Here is a 26,618-nt window from a genome sequence, read left to right as displayed (position 1 = left end):
CGCTCTAGCTTCTGCAAACGTCTCTGCACAGAAAGGCTTATTTTGAAGGCAACACCTGGTCTCTAATCCTTTCAGCTGATGCTGCAATCTGCACGGATCCCCATGTTATTTGCTAATGCACTGGGCTTCCTGGGGATTTGGATGCACCGTTCCTAGGGGAGGCAGGGGGAGTGGATTTTGTTCTCTGCTCAGCAGCCCTTGCCTGGTGGGAAGGCACAGGGTGGGTGCGCAGCACTGAGCCCGCATAATTGGATGGGACCCAAATGGAAAATACACAGGGAAAGAATCAGGTCCCGAAAATAACCCATTGAGCTAGGCTCCATGAGCAAGTTCACTGCTGAGTACCCACAAATAAGCTATTTTATCTGACTCTTGTACAAGACAGGGATGTCTTCTTTGACACACATCCCCAAAAATAGCCAAGAAAAGAAACGGAAAGGGGAAGAAAAAACTATACTGTATCATGTTCCTGCTATGAGTCTATTTTTGTAGTCTTTATACATATTAACTCCTGAAATCCTCTCTAAAAGCAGGTATTATCCCTTTCTCAAGTTGAGAACCTGAGTTTGCAAGGGTGAATGAACGCCCTCAAGTCACATGGCGTTGGGGAGTGTGGCAGGTGTCTAACACCATAATCTTCCCTCCCCCATGTCACACCGTGTCAAAGGCAGAGATCTGGCTGGGTCATGCTCGGCTTCTCGGATGCGGCAGAGTCCGTGTCCCCCGCCCCAGCCCGTCCCAGTTCCTGGGTTCTGAACAGTCTCCAGGGGCAGCCCCACACGGTGCTGGGCCCAGGGATGTGCTGCTGAGTGCGTTGGCCTCTATCCGCAGCCGCTCGGAATCAGGCGGAGGAGAGACAGAGATGCCTAGAGCCAACCACGGAGGGAACATTTGGGAGAGAGAACTTCTTCCTAGGAAATCAGAGAGTGCTTCTCAGAGGTGGTGGCATCTGAACGAGGCATCAGAGGATGTGCATAAGAGTTCCCTCTGGGAGATGCTGTAGCATAATCATCCCCACATGTTCCCGTGGACCTAGAAAAGGCCCTTGTCTTGGAACGTGTCAAAAATGTTTTGAACCGATCTCTGACATTCCCTAACGTCCTACGCCACATTACCTGGGAAATGGTCTGAGCTGGAGATTTTCAGGTAGATCCTCTGGGGAGGCACATGCGGGCGAGTGAGAAGTCGGCTGAGGGGGAAGCGGCCCCGGCCCTGTGACGTGGTCACAACGAAGGCCTTGGTCTACAGCGCCCACTAACGATGGAGGGTCAGGGCCTGGCCTTGGGGATACGCAGAGGGAGCAGGAAGTCCCGAACTCCCACCCCCTTGCTACTATCTGCTGGGTCCAGTGTCAACGCTGAGGGCACTGGTGCCTCGAGGCTCGGTGGCATCTACAAGTGTTTGTAGCCCACCTCCGAGGAAGTTCTATCTGGCCTTAAAGGCTGCTCGTTCCTGGGCACAGAACCCTGCCCCGGGTCCGGGTCCCCTGCCCCTCAGGAGGGTCTCAGAAGCTCTCTCCTCAGCTCCTTGCATCGCGAGAACACGAGACACCGCGGTTGGCACCAGATGGAGACACGCATGGCTCAGCCACCTTTGCGGCCAAGCCTCCTGGCTGGGCCACAGGCAGGGAGAGGTGATGTCACAGGAGAGCCAGCAGAGCCGGATATGTGAGGAGGGGGCAGGGCTGCACGGGACAAGGGGGTGCCTCTTTCGTGTCTGGGTAGGCAGACTTCCACGCTTCTACTGTGGACTGTGTGACGGCTCACTGGGTCAACCCGACGGGCTACCGGGTGCCCAGACACCATGTAAAACTTTATCCCGGCTGTCTCTGTGAGGGTTTCTGGAAGAGACTGACTTGAGTCAGCGGACCGAGTTCATGCCGATCGCCCTCCCGAGGTGGGCGGCATCAGCTGACCGGCTAAGAAAATGCAGAACAAAAGGGGACAGTGAGAGAATGTCCTTTCCCTGCCTGCCTTCCAGCTGGGACACCCGTGTTCTCCTGCCTGCCCACTTGAGCTCAGACCGGAGCCCCCCACCGGCTCTCTCCCGGGTCCTCGGCTTGCAGGGATGGGTCATGGGGATGCCTCAGCCTCCATCATCACGTGAGCCAATTCTTTTCAACAGATCTCTTTATATATATCGTGTCTACATAAATATGTCACCGCTAGTTGGAAATACTATCATCTGCCCCTCCATCTATCCGTCTCTAATGCAGGCTGGTTATTTCTGAGCAAGTCCCTAACAAACGTAATGACGTGTTGGCTCAGGAGAAGTCCGGGCACAGCGACCCTGAGTGTGGCCAAAGCCCTGCGCCTCACAGAGAGGTAATGACGGGAGTTGGCTGGGAAGAAGGAAGAAGGGAACGGTCAGGATGTGCGTATTTATTGAGCGCCTACTGAATACCAGCACTGGACTAGGACCTTCACACTCATCGCACCGATGGCTCCACACACAACCCCAGAAGATTACCGAATCTTTGTGAGTTCACTCTTCAAGGGGGGAAACTGAGGCTCAGAGAAGTGAGCAAGTGGGAGACGGAGGTGGGCGTTGACAGGGGCTCACGGCCGACGGGCTGTCCAGGTTACCATGTGGTCCGGGGGAAGCCGCTCACCGCATGCCCTCGCAAGGGACCGCCCAGAAGAGGACCCTACAGCATCCACCCCAGGGTCCGGCATGAGGAATATGTTTCACAGAAAGGAAGGAACGGACGGACGCGTGAGAGGAAGGGGCCCACACGCACCCCTGCGAAGCTGCATCTGGCCCCGGGGCCACGTCCCGTGTGGACCTTACCTCCGAGGAAGTCGGCTTGCAGTACCCAGCTCCGAAGACCAGGTTCTCCAGAGAGAGGCTGGACTGCTCCGGTCCCGCGTCTGGGCCGCCTTTACCAAGCCAGGACCCTCTTCCCGGACGGGTAAAACTGAAAGGCGGGGGATTGAAGAGGGAGAAACAGTGTGAAGAAAGCGATGGTGCTGTTGGCTCTGCCCCTCCGGGCTGTCAGTGGGACACGGCGAGATAAGCCACTTAGAAGGAGCAGTTTGCCCCTCAGGATGCCGGCCTGACAAGGGGTGCACCCGGCACGCGATCCTGGAAGCGAAGACAGCACACAGCCTGCTCTGTGAACACGAACATGCCCGGAAAGGCCAACTGTGCACCTGCCGAAAGACAGCGAGGCACAGCTCCAAGGCCCCAGGACCAGAGGGACAGAAGGACGGGGGCTCCACCCGCTACTGTCTGAGTCCGTGTCTGCTCCCTTCGGGGCACAGTCTGGGGTGAGCTCCTTCAACCCTTCCCCTCCCTGAGCCTCCATTTGTCCTGTAGAAGAGCGTGAGCATCACAGGTGCTCAAGGAATCTCCCTGGAAGGATCCAGTCCAAGCGGCCCACATCCCTGCTTAACACCCTGACGGGAAATAAAGTTAATATGATACTTTTAATTCATGTATTCAAACATGTATCCGGTGAGCGCCACAGGCCTGGCAGTGAGTCAGGTGGCAGGTGGTAAGACGATGGAGGCCCAGCCCCCTCTCTGTAAAGACATTTTGTCTAGAGAGGGAGGTAGAGGGGATACCACGAAGGTGAACTCAGAACAGGGCGCACTGGAGAGCAGTTTATAAAGCAAACCAGGGGGGAGGAGGGATAGTCGAGGGGTCACTGATAGAGCACGGCCCAGGGGTCAGGGGCCGCCATCCAGGCTGGTCTGTCCAGACTGGGAGCCCGGTGACAGTGCCCATAAGCTCCACGACATGGGGAGGGGACAGATTTTATGCCGGGCAAGCTGACACCAGCACCTTCACTGGGGCCTCTGAGGATTCTGTGAGACTGGCCCAACGTGGCTTCAAGTGCAGCGTCAGACAAACAGCAGTCATTCGATAAAGGCTCCAGCTGATGTCGATGACACCACAAATACAACAAAACCTTACACGATCATTATTATCTTTATGTAGCCACCGCTGCTAATAACACACACCTAATCGAATAGAATACAGTCATTACTCTGATTTGTTTACTGCGATTTTTTTTTAATTTTTTGACCTTTATTTATTTTTGAGAGAGACAGAGAAACAGAGACAGAGTGTGAGCAGGGGAGGGGCAGAGAGAGAGGGAGACACAGAATCCGAAACGGGTTCCAGGCTCCGAGCTGTCAGCACAGAGCCCGACGCGGGCCTCGAACTCACGAACCATGAGGTCACGACCTGAGCCGAAGTCGGACGCTTAACCGACTGAGCCAGAGCTGCAATTTAAAGCAAGGGTACAGTTTGGCTACAACTGGATCAAAGGAACATTGCAGGAAAACACAGAACATGTGCATGAGCAGCGATGCTCACGGCACATTCGGGGGCAGACCGCAAGTTAGTAACTGGAATCACTAGCTATTTTCCTGAACTGTGGCCTTGACTGACTCTTCCAGAGGATCTGAATCCCCCCAGTGGAATCCACCTGCCCCATTTAAGGCTGAAACACTGGAGTCTCTTCTTGAGGGTGTTTCAGGAAAGGCGGAAGGTCTTTTGAGGTTAAATTTTAATTTCTCACCTGCTTCTTCCTGATTGGACTTGAGGAATGCTGGGAAACTCACTTTTCTGGAAAAACCAGAACTTGCCCCATTTGACAGGTGTTTCCCATCATTTTAAAGGGTTGCCTTTGTTCCCAGCCACTGTGAGGTAACTAACAGAAATCCTTCCTAATAAAACCCAGAGAACAAAAGACAGTTCTATTTTAACTTCCATCCCTGGAGAAGCCAGGCTCTGACGCTGAATGTCTCTGTGTGCTCCATTCGATTTGCAAGGAGCTGTTTCCATCAGAAGGTTAAGTTTTCTACGAGGAGTTTCCAGGTCCCAAATCCTCGTTAGAGGGTATCAGGGCTCCCAGCAGCAGGAAGATGGCTTTTCACAGCCATCTTGGGCAACATGGACACTTAGCTCCTAGCTGGACCCTGGCTCTCGTCTCCACCCTGATATCGCTTCCAGCCCAGCCGACTCTGGCCACAGGAGGGATCTTTACAAAACACAGGTCTTACTGGGTGATTCTTCTGCTCATGTCCTTCAATGCCCCCTTCTTAAACAATGAATGGATTTTCAATTCCTCAATGTGTCATTAGTTACACTGCTAAATGAGACCTTTATCCTTCCAAATTTATTTCTCACTGTGCTAGACATGAGGCCGAGATCGGACCCTGAGATGTGCACATGGCGGGCGCTGCATAAATATTAATCAACAGAATGCATGGCCAAGGGTTTACGTGTGCTATCTCATTTACTCCTTCTAATAACCTTCCCGCACAAACTGCAACAGAAACTCGGGGAGCTTAAGTCATGTGCTGGAGCTAACGCGTTCACTCAGCAGGGGGCTCAGAATAGATCCCTCTGACCCCAAAGCCAACAGTTCAACCCCACCCTCCATCACATTCCCACTCCCAGGATGGTTCGCTTGCTGAACTAGAGTTACTTACGTATGTTTCTGCCCTGCCAAACTCTAAGCCTCTTAAGGTCCCAGATCTGATCTGCTCATCCCAGAGCTTCCTGGCTTGGCCTTTCCAGAAATGGGTCAAGCTTAGGCCACCCACCACTAAGCAAGCACATGGTCACCATGTGCAGCATAGACGATGAACTTCATCTCACTGCACTCTGTTCATCTCTGCTGGATTACTATCACTGCCCATTTCGTAAGTTCCCTCCCTCCCTCCCTCCCTTCCTTCTCCTTCCTTCTTACTTCAATGTTGAAACAGATGTCTAGAGCGGTTACACATCACTCCGAGGACCCCCAGGAATTACCTGGTGGCTGCAGACAACAGGACGGGCCTGACTCCAGCTGAGGCACAACAGCTCAGTCTCAAGCCCCAGAACCACCGGCAGGGCACTCCTCTTTCCTACCCTGGGCCCAGGGCTGGGGGGCCCGGGGCGGGGGATGGGGGAGGGGGGAGGGCGTGGCTATCACCTCACTTCCAGCAGGTGACAGCCAGCCACTCATAGGACACCACCTCCCGCCATCAGTCCCGTGTCACTGACGGCAGACTGTGTCCTGAAGTCTGCATCAAGGACACTTTTTTGCCAAGTCTCAGAGCGAGCACACAGCCAGGGAATATCTCTGCAGGATCCTCATGCCCGCCCCCCCTTTCTGGATTCTATTTTTCCTGCAATTTCCCAAATTCAGGTCTGCTTTCCTTTGATTATACCTATGATTGCTGTTAATATTTTCTGCCAAACTCTGAGCAGCACTTGGCGTATAATAACACCATAAATGCAGACAAGGAAGTCTATCGCAGCATCTCCTTAGCTGCCCCAGTGGGATATACTGTGCATACCCTAACACTGGTCCTGGGGCACAGCAGGCCCTCGATATAGCGATTGAGAAAGAACAATGAATATTCCCATGGTCTTCCTTACAGGGGTGTCTCCTTTTTCAGGGCCCAGTTTGGAGGAGCTCGACCCTAGACGGGCAGGAGAATGTCCACATTGCCAGCGGAGCGCTGTAGGCCAGGCACGGCACACTCACAGCCCATGATGCCAGCCCCCTCCACCCTCAGTGCCCTTGGCTCCTTTCTTGGGCTCTGAGCTAACTCCCCAAGGGCTCTCCCTACATCAAAACCCTACACTGCTCAAGGCCCAGCGTATGCAATGCACCCTTTCTTTCAGAAACTTCTCACCATGCTCCTTAGCCCACTTAGTCTTTATCTCTGGACGACACTTCTCAGTTTGGGGATTATGGTTGATTGGACATATATCCATCCTGTCCACCATTCAGATCAGTGTCTGAATTAGCCCCCACAGCAAGCAGAGCCTGGGGTGGGGCTCGGCTGAGGGGCACGGGGACTGGGTAAAGGCCTCCAAGAACAGCATCTGCGGGCCCCGTCAGCCGGCCAGGATCCCGGCTCCTTTCCTAGTCGCTGACCCCAGCAGGTGATCGCAGCCAAGCTCTTACCCAACCATCAGTGGGGACTGGAGTCTCATGCATATTAACCACCAGCAGTGAGAAGTTCTCCTTAAAAGGGGCACTGGAACGTTAGTTCCTTCCCGAGACTCCACATCACAAGATTCTATCCCTGACTGTCCCTTTGCACGCATGACCACCTCATACCCGCGTGCACGGGCAAGGTTAGGAAGTGACCTGGTGCACAAAGCAGGCCATGCCAGGCACACGAGGAACATGCTCACCGTTGCCAGCTCTGTAGCCCCCTCTTGAGGATGCATTAAGCCTCGGTGCATCACAGGGCTTCACTGACAGGGTGAACACAGGGACATATGGGTGGCCTTGCATTTGAACACATGGCAACCTGGGGAGGGGCGCAGAAAACAGAGTCCCTGTCCCACGCTTAGCCACTACCCTTGTTTGAGAGCCACTAAGATCTGTGCACGGGACACGAGTGCTCCTGGTTTAGAGAGGAAGACTGTGCCTCTCAGGGACACGTGGTGACTTCTCAGATAAGGCACGGTTAGAAAAGGCAAAGCCGGGTGCAGGGCCCAGGTCCGGTCCGAATCTACTCTTGCCAGGTCTAATCCGTTGTTGGCAGATTCAGCCCCTTGACTCCCTGCCCACGCGCCCTGGACTCCTGATGCCCTCTCCACGCCGCCCACCGCCCACCTCTCCCCTGCCCCCGAGGGAGGCCCAGAGCCTAGACCCTCCTCCTGGGAGAAGCCCCTCTGGTCTGCGCCCATCAATCCCGGCCAGCCCGGCCCCCCTCAGCTGCGCCGTGGAAGGAGTATGACGAGAAATCCAGGGCAGCGCCCCACGCCTCCGCGTTCATGTGCGTAATTTCATACCTGATCAGGGGCTGCTGCAGAGCCACCAGGGCCGCGTGGATGGTCACCGAGATCACCGACAGGTGGAAATAGTCGAACATGACGGGGACCTGGTGGTGCAGGCCTCTTCGGGGGTGGAAGTGCAGGCCGAGCGTGCGGCTGCTAATCAGGGGTGCCCCCGCCACGTCCCTCAGCCTGGAAGGCAAGCGAGTGAGCCCAGGTGAGTGATGGCAAGCTATCCCTGCTGTCACCCAGGCAGGTCTGCGTGATGGCCCCGCCCCGGGCCAGCCACCACGCACGCATCATCTGATCCGTCCCCTACAATCACCCTGTCTGGTTTGAAATCCCTGAGGCTCCGAGAAGGAAGAGAACTCAGGAGGCATCACACGGTTACTTCTCAGCAGCCCCGGGGCTCGTGCTTTGCTGTCACTGATACCAAGCACCCCCTCCCCTGTCAGGCCAGTGACGGAAAGATGCTCAGACCCCTTTTCAGGGCTCACGTCAACCCTGAAGCCCTGGGCCTCCCTCCCGCCCACGCTGCTCATCTCCCTCCACCAACGTCCAGCACAGCACTGCCTCGTGAGTCTGGGTTTTCTGCCAGAGTCCTACGTCTTATGGCCAGGAAATTCAACTAATTCATCCTTCTGTCTCAATACCTCCCATTGTATCTGGCAAACTGTAGACGTTGGCCAAATGTTTGCTTATGGAAAAGAAGAAGTGGCTGACCAAAGGAATAAATGAGTCCCAAAGCATAATGGCTGAACAGTCTGACGAGTTTCGAGAAGGATTCCTGCACCTTTGCTCTAGCATTCTGTCACTGGGGTGTGTCTGATTCCTAAGAGATGAACTAGCTGGTAGGCAAGGCCCAACAGAGCCGTTGGTTATAAAAAAGGGGCTGATTCTTCTCTAAATAAAACTCTTCCAGTGCTAACCTCAAGTTCTGGAAGCCAATCACTCCGGCTCTCTAAGTCTCTCTGAAGCAGAGCACTTGGGAAGCATGGATGGGGCATCTTCCATGGGTAGAGCCCAGAGCTCAGAGAGTATTCGGAGGACAAACTTCTCCTTCCTCCGTAGATGGAAATGAGACACAGGGAGAGGAAGGGAAGGGAGCGGACTCCCAAGACCCAGCTCAATGGGCTGGAATCCCCCTGGAATCCTGTCGCTTGGCTTGTGTGCAAATTGGCAAGTAAATCATTGCAGCCCAGGGTGACTCCGTAAACAGACCACAAACAACAGCCTCCTCTCTTACCAGGCAGAAACCTGATGGGGATGGGGAAAGGGGGTACCTCCCGAGTCTCAGAAAGCCATTAGCATTTACATTCACTTTAATTCTGACAATAATTTACTGAGGCCTTACAATGAACGGAATCCAGTGCTTTTCCCTTAATCCTTATGACCGTCATATGAGGTCTTTACTAGTATTATTCCATTTTCACATAAGGAATCAAAGCCAGCATGGGTTAAGTGACTTGTTCCAAGTCACGAGACAAAACTGAAATGCTAGACCCACGTTCATCTGACCACACAGTCCCTTCTGTGCTACTGGACTTCGTCACTTGGAATCCATTCAGACACAAGCTTGTGGGAATCACAGACATATTCTTAGGCTAGAACAAGAGGAGGTGAAGCACACGTCAGGGGAGCAAAGGTGTCAAAAATGTTAAAAGAATTTAAGCCACATCAATAGGAGTAAAGAACTCAGATTAAAGGAGGTGATAGCTGCTTTGTGTTCAATAATGGATAGAACCAATCGATGGAGATAAAACTCAATTCGTGGGGGTCTCAATTTAGAAACGATGAAGGTCACCCTGAGCACTGAGTTCCTATAAAGGAACCAAAAAGAGATCAAACACAAAACACAGAGAAAGAATCCTGATATTTAATTGGAGATGAAGAGATGACTTTATTGAAGAGTCTTGTTTATCTGATCTTAAAGGGTCATCCAGACTGAGAATTTTCCTAAGTGGTTGCAAGGATTAAAATCAAGGGCAACCGAAGAAAGGCACACAAAAAGGACTTGTTCCTTAAATAAAGAAGAATTTCCTCATAGGCAGAACTGTCCAGGGACAGAAGGGGATCTGATGGGAAGGAGTGAGCTTCCCGTCCCTATGCAGGCATGTGCTCGTGGGCCTTTGCAAAGTAGCAAGTGCAAGTGTGAGAGGGCCAACTGGAGCAGGGTGATCTTGACTTTGGCCCTTCCAAATCCCTGATATTCAATGCCATGCTTCCCTATTTGGTCTCCACTCGGGCCTACATGGTTCTAAAGAAGCCATCTGCCTGGGTCACGTTTCAAAGCCTAATGCGTATCCCCAGGATGTGCTACAGACACTGCATCATCCTTAAACCCAATTTAGGAAAATGAAAAAATATGGTATTTTGAATTCTTCCCCAGTCCCTGGCTTCCTGTTCCCCTTAGCTAATCTTGTACTCCATGAAAATCCCCTGCTCTGATTGTTATTAAGTGCTCTGTATTACAGACAGGAAGTGACACGTGGAAGCCCGGTCCAACAGGCATCTAGGAAGCCACAGAGAGGAAGAAGACATTGATTCGGCAGACCACACACTTGAGATACTGTCTCTCTTAATCTTCATAACAGACTTGTGAGACATGGGTTCTATAATAATGTCCACTTTAAAAATGAGGCTGTTGAGATGTAGGAACAATTCAGGGATTCGACCAGCATCTCGTGGCGGCTGAGCACACAGCCTGGGCTGCTGAATGTCCTACACTTTGGTCCCATCTCCATGAACTCCCATCTTGATGGCAAGATGGTCTCATCTCCTGGGTCTGCCATGACTTATCATTCAGACTGCCAGGCAGGCGGGATGGAGAATGACTTCTAGGCCGAGCATGGAATCATTTGCAGGGTTCTCTGACTGCTTGGAAATGTCTATCGTGGAGTAATGGATGAATGTCTTTGAGGAAGCAGGTACAGGAAGATAAGGCAGGGTGGGTTAAAGAAACGGGCAGATGATCGGAATCGCAGATGGTTGAGGGGGCATATGGGAACAGAGGCAGAGGCTTAACTTCTGAGTTTATAGGTTAGGAAGAAAGCCAGCTTCTTGCGGGGGCTCTAAGCTCAATATGGTGCTGGAAGAACAAATCCTGAGGAAAATAAGGTTTCCCAAGCGTCCACCATCTCACAAAGAGGTAAGAAGCAGTGATGAGGGAAGCAAGTGGCCTGAGGGCCTTGGGGGCCAGACAAGAATGAGGAATCTGTGATATTGAGCCCAGACACCATGGCAGGACCATGGACAGATGCCTCTGACAACCCAAACATTACACATGACCATCGGCATATCAGATGTCCATTCTCAATGCGCAGACACATCGGGTCACTGACATCTCAGAGGACCCCACGTGATCCAACTCCTCACATTATGGAAACTCTGTAATAACCAGACACATCTCAGGGATGGGACGGTCCTTGAGAAGGGGGAGAAAGTTCTAAAAGGGCGTCTGAACTCCGAAGGGATTGGGAGGTCGTTCTGACAGCATTAGACCATTGGCCACCTGGTTTTCTATTTTCCATAGGAGGATGTGATGTTTCTGCTGAAAAGGTTGTAGAGACCAGAAGTGCAGATTAGCTTGTGAAGAGTGGTCAGGATAATTCTCTGCGGTTCTGCTAACAGAACAGAGGGAAAAGGAGTATCTGCCCCATAACTGTAAGCCTAGTGAGAGGGATCTTCAAGTGTGTTTGCCCTTTGTCCCCTACAATTGGGGGAACATAGGTCCTGGTACCTGAATCATCTTGCATATGTCCTCAGGGGAGAGGCTGAGAGGGTGGCCGGATTGGCCAAAGGAAGAGTGAGCAGGATTGCAGGGGGAGAGGGTTCCCCACCCCTGAGGGATTAAAGTGCCTTTGTTCATTTCCCAAGGACCAGATATGGGTTTTTTCAAGAAGAATATGCCAAAAGAGCTTCCAGCAAGGAGTGAATGGCCCAGGCACAAGAGGTATCTACATCAAAGAACTACAGTGGGGGAGTGAGCAAGCTTGCCTAATTAGTGGGATTATCCCCAAAGAATGCATAGGGATACCCCAAGAGCAAAGGGCGCAGTGATTCAAACTCTACTGAGCCTTGCCTGCAATTGAACCTGTCCTATATGACCTCTGCTCCTCTGTAATCCCTTAACTCCTGACTGAGCGTGACCTTGTGAGACCCACACGCCCCTGCAGGGAAGAAGGCAGGAACAAAGAGGAGGCCTCCCACCGCCCTGCTCCTGCCCTGGGAGTTTCCTGACCTCAACAAGCCTGAAGCTGGGGGGGTGGCAGAAGCAGGCAGGGGAGGGGGGCAGTGAAGAGGTCATAAACTGGATGAGAGGTTAGAGTTTTGGTAATACCCTCGAGTGGCCTTCCTGATACCTGAAACAGGGACCATTTATTTATGACCTGACGGAATCTACAGCTGACAGCCTGCCCAGAGTAGCAGGAGCGGGATGCCATTGATCAGGCTGAGAGGAAGCAGTTATAGGAAGGAGGAGCGTTGTCTCCTGCCTGTTGAATCGGCATGTCACAAGTCAACGGGTCTTCAATTTTCAGAGAGTTGAAGCACAGGAGCAGATACTTGGGACAAAGACGTGGGATCCAGGCAGGCTCTCCTCTGATTCAGAAGGGGCCTTGAGGATTGCAGCCTCATAGGGTCATCAATCTGAAGACCTAATTAATACCGCACCGGAAACGAATGGAGGTGTCAGGTATGAGAAGGTGCCAGATACTAAAGGCAAGCAGTCAGGAGTTGTCTGTGCACCCAGCACTTGAGCTATCTACCAGAAAGGCACGCAGTCTACAGTGACCGTGCAGACGCTCCCAGCCTCGCTGCTGGGAGCCAGGCATCTGGGAAATGTTCTGAGGTTCAAGGCCAGGAGGTGCCCCAGGGACGAGGAAGGGTTGGAGGAAGGAAACTAGGATTTGGAGACTTCAGGGACACTCACTGCTGTTCACTGTCTGTAAAGTGGAGATCCACCTTGAGCTGAAAATCGACTTCACTTAGTGCCTCTTCCACCTGCAAGAGAAACAAAGTGGAAGGGATTTAGCAGTCATACCTGGCCCAGATGAAAAATGTAGCTGGCCTAATTCCCAAAGTTTAGGAAAAGAACCTCACTGCAACGTTAATGTCATTTACTCATAAAGCAGAATTCCCATGCAGAGTCCATAGAACTCTGGTTGGAGGGGAGATCTGTGAGCATTATGAGGAAATCAGAAGGAAGGGATTTATGGAGTCAAATGGGGGAAAAAGCCAATTTGCAAAAAAAAAAAAAAAAATGTTAGGCAAGTTTTCTATAGCGCAGGCCTTTTGAGCCCCTTACTTCCCAAACAGATTTGATCTGGAATCCTTTTCGGCAGGAGGGAAGTGTTCTGTAGCACCCGCTCTGGGAAAGGGGGCTGTGAACTTGCCCGGAAGAAGCCCCCTTTGGCTAGCGATGGGAAAATGCTGGAGGTGACATCATCTCTGCCCTCGGGCACCCTCGCCAGGTGGGCACTGCTGTCCATGTGTAAGCGGGGGATGCTGACACCCAGGAAAGTGGGGGTCATCCCCCAAGAGGGCTCAGCTTCATAAGAAAGCAGATCTTTCTTTTTTTTCTTAAGCTTATTCGGGAGAGAGACAGAGAGGATCCCAAGCAGGCTCCGCACTGACAGATGTGGGGCTCGAACTCATGGAGCCAAAGACCAGAGTCAGATACTTAACTGACTGACCCACCTGGCCGCCCCCAGATCTTTCATTTTTGGCTTGAGGTCCATTTCATTCAACCGTTCACACTTTGAGACACGTTGGCATTTCCTGTCCTATCCACAGCTGCTTTCATTCTTCACTTTCCTATTTTCCTCAATTATCAAAGGAATCTATTTGTTCTACCTGCTGGCTTCTCACCTACATCTAAAAGATGGTACCCTCTGCTCCTCTTTTCCCACTCCCAACACCATCCCACCTTCAGGAAGGATGCCTGCTCAACACCAGATCCTTCCGCTGCCGCTGCTCAGCGGGGAAACCTAGGTGAGCACTGCACACTTGGGGCAGGGCATGAGTTCCTCCCCACACCCAGGCTGGACGGAGCCCTTCTACCCTGTAACCCACAAAACCCTGGTATCTAATTTCTATCTTGGCATTCAATGCTTCCTATTGTAATTGTTTCCGGTTCATAACCGGGAAGCCCGGGACCCAAATTGTTTCTGTCTAGTCCTCGCCAAGCTGCAAGTTGCACCTTACAAATCGCAAACATTCAAAAATCAGGCAACCTCACATTTCTATTGCAAGTTTCCAGCTTCTGTTAAAAAAAAAAAAATCCCTGGACCCTGCAATGCAGGCCTGGCATTTGCAAACTTCACTTGGATCAGGCTCACGCTGTTCACTGACAATCCCCATCTGGCCTGTGGCTAAATCCCACCCCCCCCCCCCCGCCCCGCCACAGTGTCCACAGCAATCAGTCATCATTAAGGGAGAGAGTAGTCTCAATTCATTCTGGATCCCCAGCTCTAGGAATAGAGCCTGCCACATAGAAAGTATTCATGTGTCCTGAGGAATAAATAAAGCTCTTCTCCACCCCCTCTCCTGTTGGTTTTTGTTTCTTTGCAAAATGTCCTCATCCTTCAGGGATGGAAATCTCTTACCCAAAGGCATCTTTGGAAACACGTTCCTGGTTAAGCAGAACTCAGGCACAGACATATGGATGGAATTTATCTTTAGGTCCCCAGGGTTTTAAAATGTGTTGGAGAAAAAAAAAAGCATTTAAAAGTTAACATTTTGCTGGATCCAAGTGCTATGAATAACTTCCTCTGCTAGCTTTGTTTTGCATAATCACAAACCTTGCTTCGTACACACAACCCAGGCAGCTGAGCCTCCTGCCGCCCGTTCCTCGGAAGTGGGACTGGCAAAGGAAACCCGCCTAACCTCCTCCCGAGCGTGCTGGCGAGAAAAACTCACTGTAAGCCCCAGTTTTAAACTTGCTGCAATTCCTTTGGAACTAGGAGTGGAATCCCGGGCCAGGGTTGAGCCTGGCTATGGGTTTACTGATGTCTCAATAAATCTTGAATTCCAAGATGCTCCAGGATAAAGTCACTGGCTTCTCTAACCATTCAATTAATCATTGGCAGTTGGCTGCCTTCCCCTCCCTCAAAATACACACCCTCGTACATGGGCACGTGTGGAAAGGTGCACACACCTGTGCACGTCTGTATGTGCACACGTGCACGCCCAGCCACTGATGCATATCACTTGGTTTAAGACATCACCTCCCTTTAAGAGTCATTGTTTAGGGGCGCCTGGGTGGCTCAGTCGGTTAAGCGTCTGACTTCGGCTCAGGTCATGATCTCAGGGCTCATGAGTTCCAGCCCCTCGCTGGGCTCGGTGCTGCCAGCTCAGAGCCTGGAGCCTGCTTCGGATTCTGTGTCTCCCTCTCTCTGCCCCACCCCTGCTCGCTCTCTCTCTCTCTCTCTCTCTCTCTTAAAAATAAATAAACATGAAAGAAAAGAGAGAGTCATTGTTGAGCAGCAGGAAGCAGCGTGGTGTAACACTGAACATAAAACCAGTAGCCTAGTATCCGCAGAAGAGTTCCTATGCAGCAGCTGACTGCCCATTCTGTCTTCTCCAATGTGGATAAAACGGAGAATTCAAGACTATTGTCCCTCATTCACAAATGAGAACATTGAGGCTCCATGTAGGAGTGAATTCCCAGTTCAACCTCCCCAAGGTCAGCTGGCGGGTGAGTCCCACAGCCCAGATCCAGTCAAGGGTCCAAAGCTTCTTTGGCCTTGGTGTGTGATCCCCTCTGTGTTGTGGGTATGCCTTCCCTCCCTGGTTGCTTTCGACTCCGCTCATGATGCTGACTCTTCTCCATTCTTAGCTTCTCTCCTGAGCTGCATCACAGCCAGTGGGGGAGGAGGCAGCTTCGGACATCGAGCTACATGTGTGCAATTCTTGGCTGTAGCCTGCACCAATCAGCCCCTCTAAACTGGTTTTCTCAGCTGTAGATGAGGTTAAATATTACTTCCTCCTTAGAGAGCACTGCTATTGTGTGACTAAGAAAATACACCCAAAGGGCTTAACACAACATGTGAGCCAAGACCATTCTTTTTTATTATTATTTTTTGAGGGAGAGAAAGAGAGGGAGAGAGAGAGAGAGACAGTGTGTGTGTGGGGGGGGGGGGGGCAGAGAGAGAGGAAGAGAGAGAATCCCAAGCAAGCTCCATGTTGTAGTGCAACTGACTCAATCCCACGAACCATGAGACCATGACTTGAGCCGAAACCAACCAACTGAGCCACTTGGGCGTCTCCAAAGACCATTCTTATAAATATTAGTTATTATTGTTATTTCCAAATTCCTATGGACCTGGCCACCAGAGGACCCTTCCTACACCAACTCCACATGGTGGGTCCACATACTGGTCAGAAACCCAGGCTTTTGTGGTCAAACTGCCGGGGTTCAAATCGCCACTCTACCACTTTGGTAGGTGACTTTGGACAAATCACTTCTCTACATCGCTGTGTCCTCCTCCATAAAGCAAGTGTTGCAAAACATACCACAATACCGTAGTGATGGGCTGCTGAGACCTTCCAAGCAAAGCACTCAGTGCAACACCCACCACACCACACACGTCGAATACATACAAGGTGGTATTAGTGTTAAGATCCTGTGGTTATTACTATAACTCAGCCTGCATTTCTATCACTTCCCAAAAGTGATCTTCTCCCAGCTACCCTGGACCGTCAATGGACCCCAAGCCCATTTTGTGGCCAAACCTTACGGTCAACTCCCACTGAACTTTCTTGACTATGCGATGTGCTACACCCCCCACACTTGAGCCCAGGTCCACAGGCCCTGGGCTGAAACACAGCTCCCTCTTTCCACACATCCTCACCGTTGCTGCCTCTGCTGTCATGCTCCCCAACACCCGCGTGGACTCTAGCACTGCCTCCATGTCCTGGGGCTTTGGGCCCTACTTTCCGTACTTTTGTCGGATGGACCTTTCCAAATCCCAACTCTCCTCCTCCTGATTCCTGAGGGCGCCCCCCGCTTTCACAACAGGTAAACATACGGTGTCCGGCAGGGCCTTCATGGTGCTAACTGCTGTGTCTTCAACTCTCCCGTCCACTCTCGCCCCTGCACCATCCTTCTGGAAATGATGCTTTCTTCCCCAGATGGGAGGTCTACTTCACTGCTTTTCCCCTGCCCTCTCCACCCTTGGTCTCAAGAGCTGTTCACAGCCTCCTGCAGAAATTCATTCCACCCATTCCGTAACAATTCAACACTTTTAATCAACTCCCTGCCCCCTCAAAAGAAAACCCTCTGCCTGACTCACTAGGTCTGTGATGGGCTCAAGAATCTGCATTTTGAACAAGTAATGTCAGGAGACCGTGATGTGGGTACAACAAGGAATCACGCTTTGAGAAATGCTTTTCTTTTTTAAGCCTATAAACACGCAGCCTTGTTGACAAAGACTTTTTGATGTAATCTGCCCCTCATCCTCCTCAGGGCACCAAGCATCTTGTGGTTAGTAACTATCCTTTTTGCTTTGGCTCCTGGGAAACTTGGTGCTGAATATGCGAGCTTCCATTAGCAACGCCTAGTGCCATGTTCATGCATTTCGGTCTGTTACATTTAGCCCTATTTACATTTAGGCTTCCAGGCTTCCCCGCCCCCTTTTTGTGATTTTCCTTGACTCTGGCTCAGTCTGTTGTTATTGTTGTTTTTCCTTTTACTGTTCTATGCATTTCGTCAGCCTTTCCAAATCCTCTGAGGGATTACACAGTGTATATAAATTAAACAGCCACCCTACTTGGACACTCACTCTTTGCAACCGTCATGCAAACATCCCATCTTATGCCTTAAGCGGTGACTGCTTCTGTCCACGGCCATGTCTTGCACTGACCTGTTCCCTCCCAGGGTGGAAGGCATCTTCACATCTGCATTTCTCATAGCATGCGCAATGGTATGCTTGATGTATAGCCACCATATAAGTGTCTGTTGTTCACAATGATGGCTGTGCGCATGCCGGAACATGAACTCCGGACACCTGGCAATAAGCAGTGTTTTTGTCGTCCAAAGCAGACAGACACTCACTGGAAAAGAGCTAATGGAACCATTCTCGATATGAAACGTTTATGGACATACCCAATTAATTTTAATTGTCACTGATCTGGATATAATGATTAACTGTAGCATTCTTTGCTGCTGTATGGATTACTCCAACACAAATTATTAGCTTGTAGCAATGAATGATTTGGTATAAAAAGGAAGCCACACAGACTCCCTGTTCAACCTCAGAACAGAGGTTTGTTACAACCTGACCTGAGCTTAACTTGGGTGTTGGGAAAGCCTACAAATGCTGGGGTGGGAGCAAGTGGTGGAATTCAGATGGAAGATGACTGAGACACCTGAACATTGTCCGAACCCAGCCTCCCAACGCAACTTCTGCCCAGAAGGCCTTTGAGGTCAACACAGCAAAGGATGATGGTCAACAAGAGATACAGTAATGTTCGCCTGCCAGAACCTGGGCGAGCCAAGTGTGAACACGCAGCCTGGTTTGGGGTTCCTTAAAACTCAAAACAATCTCAGGGGTCTCTTCCGAAACTGGGTCCAGGAAGGAAGCTGATGATATACTCAAAATGAGGAATCCATGCCGTTCAGCAAAGAGATGACTCACAAGGGTGCAGGGAGGGTTTATGGAAAGCCACGGATGATGGCCAGTGTGTCAGGACTGGTCACTGCAGGATGTCCTTGATGCCCTGGACCAAGAGAGGTGGGCCAAGCGAGTTATCAGAACTGGAGGGAAAGCTCCATGGAGCGAGCCCCCTGACCTGAGCTGAGACCTTGGGTAAATGTTTCACAACCAATTCTCAGAAGGAAAACTAAAAACCCTGATGGGCAGCATTGCCGAGTTCTCTGGTATAAATCTTTCCACCACAACTGATTGCTGGCCACCAATGTGACATCACTGAGTGGGTGAATGGGGAGCTGGCAAAGCATGTGTACCTTTGGGTCACTCAAGCTAGCCCCAGCACACGAGCTAGCCCCAGAATAACAGCTAGCCCCAGCACGCCAGTGGACAAGCAGCCCTCTCTGGCCCAATGGGAGCCTGGGGAATGTACTCTCTGGCCCCACTCCCCTCCCTTCCTCCAATCACTGCCAGGCTAGACCCAAACAGAACCCAAAAGAGGAGGATGCGGCTGAGTGGTGCATGCGGTCAGCCCCGGGGTCCAGAGCAGGTGGGGAGGGCAGAGGGCAGACGCTCCAGTAGTCAAACGACACGCCCAGCTCGTGGAGGGTGGTTTTGGTCTTTTTGATTTCAATGACAGATAAAGTGTTCGTGGGCACTGTGAGGGCATAAGGAAGAAGTGGACCAGGGTCACTGAAGGCTAACAGGCAACACTAGAGATACTCATTCCTGTTTGGAAGGAAGGGGGCCCCTCCTAAAAGGAGGAATTTCAAGTTCAGTTTGTTCACTACACCAACCAAGTCACCTGCTCGCATCTGCTGGGCAACTCGGACAGAGTCCCATGGCAGACGCTGGTGTTGCAAAGACAGACGGGAGACTCTGGCCCCGGAGAAGCTCACAGATGGGAAGACGGGGGACAAAATCTAAGACAAACACCGCGCCCTTCTGACGAAATCAATGGCTCGCCGTCACCCAATCATAACCTCCCCCTTCCCTCCGGTCACCCACAGCCTAAGGCTGCCCTCCCCCACCACCTCTCTAACTTCACCTCCTGCCCCTTCCCTCCACTCACTGCGCAAGACATCTCGGCCTTATGGCATTAGCTGGGACACATGCTACCTCAGGGCCTTTGCCCTTGCTGTGCCCTCCTCCAGGGATGCTGTCTTCCCGAGCTCCTGGCATGCCTGGTTCCTGGGCACGTGGACCCCAGCTCAGTGTAGGCTTTTCAGGGAGGCCTCTCCTGACTGTCCCTTGTCCTCAGGGAGTAACCTCCACCCCGTGTGGAGGCTGTGCAGGAGCTGAGCGCTGGGCAACCGTGAAGAGAAGTCGTCTCCCGGAGTTAGACCTCCTCCACTTTGGGACCAGTGATGGCTTTGCAGGACCCCCGATAGGGTGCCAGGCCCCCCCTTCCTGCCCTTGCAAGTGCATCTCACCACAAGTGGGCTGAGCATGTCGCCACGGGAAGCTCAGGGATAGGAAGTCCGTGACTTATTTATTTGACTACACTGAAATGTATTGATCTGCCAGTAAAATATAAGTCCCGAGACACCAGGGGTATTTTCTTGGTCACTATTTTATCGTTAGCCCCTCGTAGGTGCTCATCGGTGGTACTCAGTAAATCTTGCATGGATGGATGGATGGATGGATGGAGGAAGGAAACATGAGCCACAGTTTTTCACCTGTAGCCACACGGTGGAACCTGGTCACTGCGTGGACCATAAGGACTTGGACGGAAAGGAGGGCCTGACAGGAGGAAGAGAGCACCTGGCCAGCAGGAGGCGCTCTGCACACCAAGTGGGGAATGTGAGTGGGGGGACCTGCTGCCAAAGGACCTTCCTAAAATGGGAATATACTGCCATACCGTTAAAGGCATTCCAGCAGGAAACGAGCAGCTGGAGTGCGACAATGGGAATCAGAGGCGGGACTGGGGAAGTGCGCGCAATGCCTTAGACTCCGAATATTCCCTCGAAACATGCTAACCTGAGGAATAGACAGTTTTCTTTTTTTTTCTTAAGGTTTATTTATTTTAGAGAGAGAGAGAGACAGACAGAGAGAGACAGAGCATGAGCAGGGGAGGGGCAGAGAGAGAGGGAGACAGAGAATCCAAAACAGGCTCCAGGCTCTGAGCTGTCAGCACAGGGCCTGACGTGGGGCTCCATCTCGTGAGATCACAAGATCATGACCTGAGCCAAAGTCAGATGCTTAACCGACTGAGCTGCCCAGGTGTCCCGGAATAGAGATTTTACAATCAAGCTTCCAACAAACGGAATGAGACCCCCCAAGGTCAGTGGGCTTCACCTCATGCTGTTGCCCCTGCACGGAGTGCCCTTTCTATTTGTCCTAGTCTGAGGGACTCTTAGTTGGTGCATCTCAAAGCCAGCCCCTTGGTGGAAGCATCGATGCCTCCCACAGAGCTCATCTCTCCAGCCTCGGGGCGCCTTCGTTTATCTGTGCCTACAGCCAGCAGAGTGCACATCACCTGCCAGGGTGCTGGCTTCTATACCTGTTCTCCTACTCGATTACCAAGCCCTCGAGGGCAGAGTTCCTGCCACTTTCTCCAGCTTTGTCCCTCATCCAAGGGCCCTGCCCAGAGCCCTGCACGGAGCAGACAGTCGGTGCATGCTGACCGTGACAGAATGCCTGCCCAAACAGATGAACAAACAGGCAAGGGAAGAAGGAATCAAAGCCTCAGTAAGTCAGTTAGTGGAAACTGTGTGGGACATGGATGGAGAAAGTACATGAGTGAAAGAATGAGTACCGGAAAGAACAAATACATGCATGAGTTCTCTAAAGCCATGAATCCCTGTCAGACTTTAGGGCAAATCCACAGCTTCTCCATCACTTACCATCACCTGGGAATGGCGACAAAAGGCGGGAGGAGGGGACAGCACCTCGTGGCTGGCGGCAGATTCTACCACTTACCCTTTCTCCGTCTAAGAGCAGATGAGCTCGGAAGATCACGGCGTCATTGATGGGCACCTCTTCATTCCTGTATAAGATCTGAAAGATCCGGCTGTGCACGGCGTTCTCGTGGGCGCAGGCAGAGTGCAGGCTGTTGCCGTCTGCAAAACAAATCCCAGTAAGAGCCCGTGAGTTCCAGTGCCGTCCTACACCCGCAGGGTCCTCAGGGGTCAGTCCAGCCCAAAGAAAGTAATGGCCCCCAAACGCATTGCGATGTCCAAAGATTAAAATCACAGAAGGACTCCTGTCAAGTGAACTGGGCTGGCATCTCAGAAGAACCTTACTAATCCCTTACACACCCTATGATCTTGTCGTGCAGTGCTCCGAGGCTGGAAATCAGTGGCTGCTAAATTCCTCACCTACTCACCTCTATGAAGCCTTCCGTAATCCTCCTCTCCTGAAATCAGGGAAGAAGAGAAGAACAGAGAAGATACGGACAGAAACCTCTTCCTCCTCCAAGAACTCCCCAGTGCCCCTAGAATCTCCCTCCTGAAAATGTTGTTCACATCATGTATGATATGGAGAACACTCTGTCTTGAGTTTTAGGTACGTGTGCTAATCCTCATTGTATTAGACATCAAGGTTTCAAAGGAACTCTGTGTCTTCCAAAGCATTCCAAAGAAACTCCAATTCCTAAGCACTGTCTGTGAATCAAACTCAAGTTCAGGAAGACTCACCTGTCTGATGATGACAGGAGACTTTACTGCACGCACCGGCCAGAGGTATGGAAAGCAAGTGGGGGAACTTCTCAGAACCACTTAACACATAAAGCGCACACCAGGGACAATATCAAAATATTCTCAAATAAGTAATGCTAATATTTACACAAAACAAAGCAATGATTACCTGTTCATGATAATGACCAACCACGTGGCACTTTATAGCTTCCAACAAGCTTTCACGTTTGCTACTCTTCCCTAATCCTCGTAGGAACTTGCTAGAGAAGATTTTACTACGGATGGAGAGACCGTGGCTCAAAGGAAAAGAGGCAGGCATCTTGGTGTCTGCCATGTGACGAGGTATTGCTTGGATTTATCCTCACACCCATCTGTTTAGCAACCAAGGAAAGAAGTCTCGGGTGAATGAATAAAATGCACCTGTCGCCTAGCCAAAGGCAGGTCCTCTATAAATCACTACAGAAAAAAATAAATAGCATGTTTGCAAAGAGAGCCCAGAAGATAAGAAAAATCAGTGCAACCAGCAGAGAAAAACAGCTCAACTGCCTTGTGCATTGTCCTCAGATGGCCTGAAGAGTCCCCTGGAAACAGGGACAAAGGGTCACTGCCCGCCCCCACCAGGGCACAGTGACACACAAACCAAGACCTGTCTTGTAGCTTCAGAGGAAGGAACAAAAACACGTAAAATCCCAGGTCATTACCAAGACTGCTCAGATGTGCCTGCTCTAATTTGCACTTCGTCATGAAGGAAATAAAATTACTGGGCTAATGCAGCCCTATTTAGACCCGTTGGATTCAAATTGATGCGGCCTTTAAATAGAAGTGATCCTTGTGTGCAAATGCCTTTCTGTTTTTATTTGCTACACCAGCCCTTTCTCTATCACTGTCAAGGCCTAGTTGATCTATCAGCCGGCCCGACAGCACGGCAGAGGATGGATGGGGTAAAGACTCTGAAGGTCAGAGCAGCACTGAGGCGTCCAGTACCAGGAGGGACAGCCAGCAAAACAGTTCAATCACCCAGCCTTCTTGGGCAGGTGACATCACCCCTTGTAACAGCAGCTTTCCATGTGAAAAACGGGCATATCCACCCTGACCTGGGATCCATATAGACATAAAGAGCATAAAATAAATCAAGATCCTAAGACCAGGCACATACTGGGTGTGCAATACGCAGTAAGATGACACTTTATGCTCAGAGAAAGGTCTGGGCGCTTTCTGTCGAAGACAATTCCACTGGTCGCATTTCTATGAGAAATTAAACTTCTCTGATTTTTGAGCAGACTGTCAATCTAGACCACAAGACTCCATGGTATCTAGAGATCACCAAATCCCAAACGGCCCCATTAAGCCCAGGATGAGGCATTTCTTACGCCTGATGGGACTTCCTGTGTCATCTTCTCGTTACTATCAAGTAGGACATCAACAGGTGTCTCCTTGTAAGGGAAGGCTCGTCAATCACGGACACCGTTTGGGATTGTGGGCACCACTGATATGGTGCTTTCCTCCTCCCCTCAGTAAGGACAACCCACACTTGGACACCTTACCCATCATCTTGGCTCCCTCCTCCTGCACTCTGAAGGAAATGCTACTTTCTTCTCCTCCACAAGGCCTCTTCCTAGAATTTCTAGGACTGGCTCTCCAGCTTATTTTATGCAGCCCCCATGGGCAGACGGAAGGTTCTTGTTCCAGCTCCCCCTCCTTCTACGCACCCAAAGATCCCAGGCACTGGCCGCCCAGAGATGAAGAAAATGTGTGTTCTCTCCACCCTCAAAGACCCTGGGATACTTTGGGAGGCTGCCCTTTCCTGGCTGGGGAGTAAAGAGCCACATCTCTCTTTAGAATGTTTTTACTTGTCGGGTGAGCAGATTCTACTCAAGTGACCCAGTGAGAAGGCGGAGATTAGCGTCTCCCCAAATATCTGTCTGCTGTTGTGCGTGGCAGGGTCGGTACCATGCATAAGAATCTGAAAGGACAGTTAGAACTTCAAGAGGAAACAAGGTAGATGCCTGGGTGGCTCAGAAGATTGAGCGTCCGTCTCTTGATCTCAGCTCAGGTCTTGATCTCAGGATCGTGAGTTCAAGTCCCATGTCAGGCTCTCTGCACCGAGCGTGGAGTGTGCTTAAAAAAAAAAAAAAAAGGAAATAAGGAAGTGGAAATAGGCAGAGGAAAGAAGGTAGGAGGAGGAAGAAAAAGGAATAGAAAGGAAAAGGAGAGGAGAAGAGCAGGGAAAAGAGAATAGCGCAGAGGCAGAGGAACTCCTTAATGGCGCCCACTGTTCAAGGGATGAGTTTCAAACAGCTCAATCTGGAGTTTCAGGCCAGAAGGCCAGAGTAAAAAGACTTTTTTGGGGGGGTTTTCCCCCACAAAAATGAGTGATATCAACAATCTGCATTTCGGCAGTGTCTCCACATGTCTATAGCTCGAATGATGACCTTCCCTCTGCCGGGCGCCCCCACCCGCCCCAGGGCCTCCGTGAGTGCAGATTACAGAGTGTAGGTGCTGTTCATCGCATGTGTACCCGGTGCCCCAGAATCCAGGCCTGCAGCCCTCTGGTGGCACATTTACTTGTGCAAGGAACCCCACCCCAATTCCAAGAACATGGCCATGGTTCTGCCTGCACAGCAGAGCCGCCCAGAGAACCAAGTGTGTGCTAAATGGTCAAAACTCCGGGAGATTCTCTTCCAACCCTCCAGGCCTGAGGACAGCCAGGGGAGGCTTGGGCTGTTGGCAAATGAAGATGCTGAGAAGCTACCAGCGAATGTCTTCAAACCCAGGCCATATTCACACGTGAGAATCCTCTAACAGTTGGAGTAAGAGCGACTCAAAGTCAAGACCTCAGCTTTCTTATCCCGTTCTAAAGAACAGGACATCCGCAGTAAGGCCGACTTGCTTTCTAAACTTGCCCCACCATTTTCTCACCATTGGTCTTGGGCGGGCCATGAAATCGGAGTGCAAATAAGGCAAGAATCATGCCCTGCCTGATTTCCATAGTGAATCTAAGACTCAGACGAGATGAGAAATAAAGGGGTATGTTTAACTATAAAATTCCCCAAACCCAGCCAGACTCCCTAGTAAGATAAAGATGATAATGATGATGATCTTTATGCCAGGTGATTTTCTGGCTATTTCCAGGAACAGGAAGGACAGAAGGTTACCTTGAAGCCAAACGTTATTATTTTTTTTTCTACCAGTTTCAAAGAACAGGCAGAAAAGAAAACCACCTTGAAGCAGGTGTTCACTGTTTCTCCAGAGAATGACCAGAGCAAAGTCCCATATTGTCTAAGTGTTTTATGGCTGGTAGGGCCGGGGAACACTCGTTGCCAAGTTAGAGAGGTAGGACATGACCTTCTGTGACTCCATCAAAGCTGCTTCTTTTCTTGGAGACTCTGTCCCCAAATAAAACAATCCACACAGGGAGAGAAGAATCCCCTGGGAGCAAACAGCCAAGGTGTTGATGACTTTTTCTGAAGTATGGAAGTGGGGAGACCCACCGGATTAGGACAGACTTGCCCCAACCAAAGAGGTGTCAACATCCTGTATGGATAAAGCATGGAATACTGTTTCCTGGAAATAAAAGTAGCTTGAGGAAAGCTGGAGCCCACTATGATGGCTCTGGATGTTCACAATGGCTCCAGGGTTCACGAGTAGAAGGTTGGTTTGGTTATATCATGAGCTGGAAAGTTCTGTGCATCCATCTAACCTGGCACAAAGGTTGTGCTTTGAATAGCAATGACTGAACATATAAATGTCACCTGAAAAGTAATGACCTGAAGTCCTGAGGCAGGGCCCCCAAGTCCTATGCAGATGGCTGAACAAGCAAGCTCATCGTTGAGGCTACGAGCTTCTTGGAGTTCTAAAGAACCACCTTCAACAGAACATCCGTGTGGCCATGAAAAGCCCTAGTAGCCTGAGAAGGATCAGACCCAGTTCTTTCCCAACCTGGCTTTCAAAAAAGGAGCCCATTTTGGGGCGCCTGGGAGGCTCGGTCAGTTAAATGTCCGACTTCGGCTCAGGTCATGATCTCACAGCTCATGAGTTTGAGCCCCACAGTTGGGTTCTGTGTTGTCAGCTTGGAGCCTGGAGCCTGCTTTGGATTCTGGGTCTGCCTCTCTCTCTGCCCCTCCCCTGATTGCTGTCTGTCTCTCTCTCTCAAAAAATAAATAAACATTTAAAAAAATTTTCTTAAAAAGGATCCCATTTCATTTTATAAGCCCAGGTCTTCTCAGCCCCTGTGAGATGAGGGAAGCAGGTTAGCATTTTGCTAACAGAGCACTTAGATAAAAAAAAGCACTTTGGTGAGATATCTGCAGAGATGTGAATGGACTTGTACCTTCAATTTTTGAAGCACATCATATTGTCATTTGTATAGCTATTTGAAAAAACTAAAAACATTTTTTTGTTTTATTTTATTGTTTTTTTAATATAATTTATTGTCAGGTTGGCTAACCACAGCATATACAGTGTGCTCTTAGTTTGGGGGGTAGATTCCCATGATTCATCGCTTACCTACAACACCATGTTTATTTATTTGAGAGAGAAAGAGAGAGCAGGGGAGGGGCAAAGAGAGAAAGAGAGAGAATCCCAAGCAGGCTCCATG

General features: G+C 50.8%; 1 protein-coding gene across 1 annotated transcript in view; it reads right to left on the bottom strand.

Annotated features, from left to right (window-relative positions):
• The window catches only part of FAM135B (family with sequence similarity 135 member B), a 282,653-nt gene that overhangs the window by 77,224 nt on the left and 178,811 nt on the right, over positions 1-26,618 (bottom strand). The window contains 4 exon segments of the mRNA XM_030304415.1: positions 2,791-2,917; positions 7,753-7,926; positions 12,665-12,735; positions 21,306-21,445. Coding sequence (XP_030160275.1) covers positions 2,791-2,917; positions 7,753-7,926; positions 12,665-12,735; positions 21,306-21,445 — 512 coding nt within the window.

Source organism: Lynx canadensis, chromosome F2, assembly GCF_007474595.2.
Source record: "Lynx canadensis isolate LIC74 chromosome F2, mLynCan4.pri.v2, whole genome shotgun sequence".
NCBI classification, from domain to species: Eukaryota; Metazoa; Chordata; class Mammalia; order Carnivora; family Felidae; genus Lynx; species Lynx canadensis.
The sequence above is the reverse complement of the archived record's forward strand: the minus strand, read 5'-3'. Positions and strand labels throughout refer to the sequence as shown.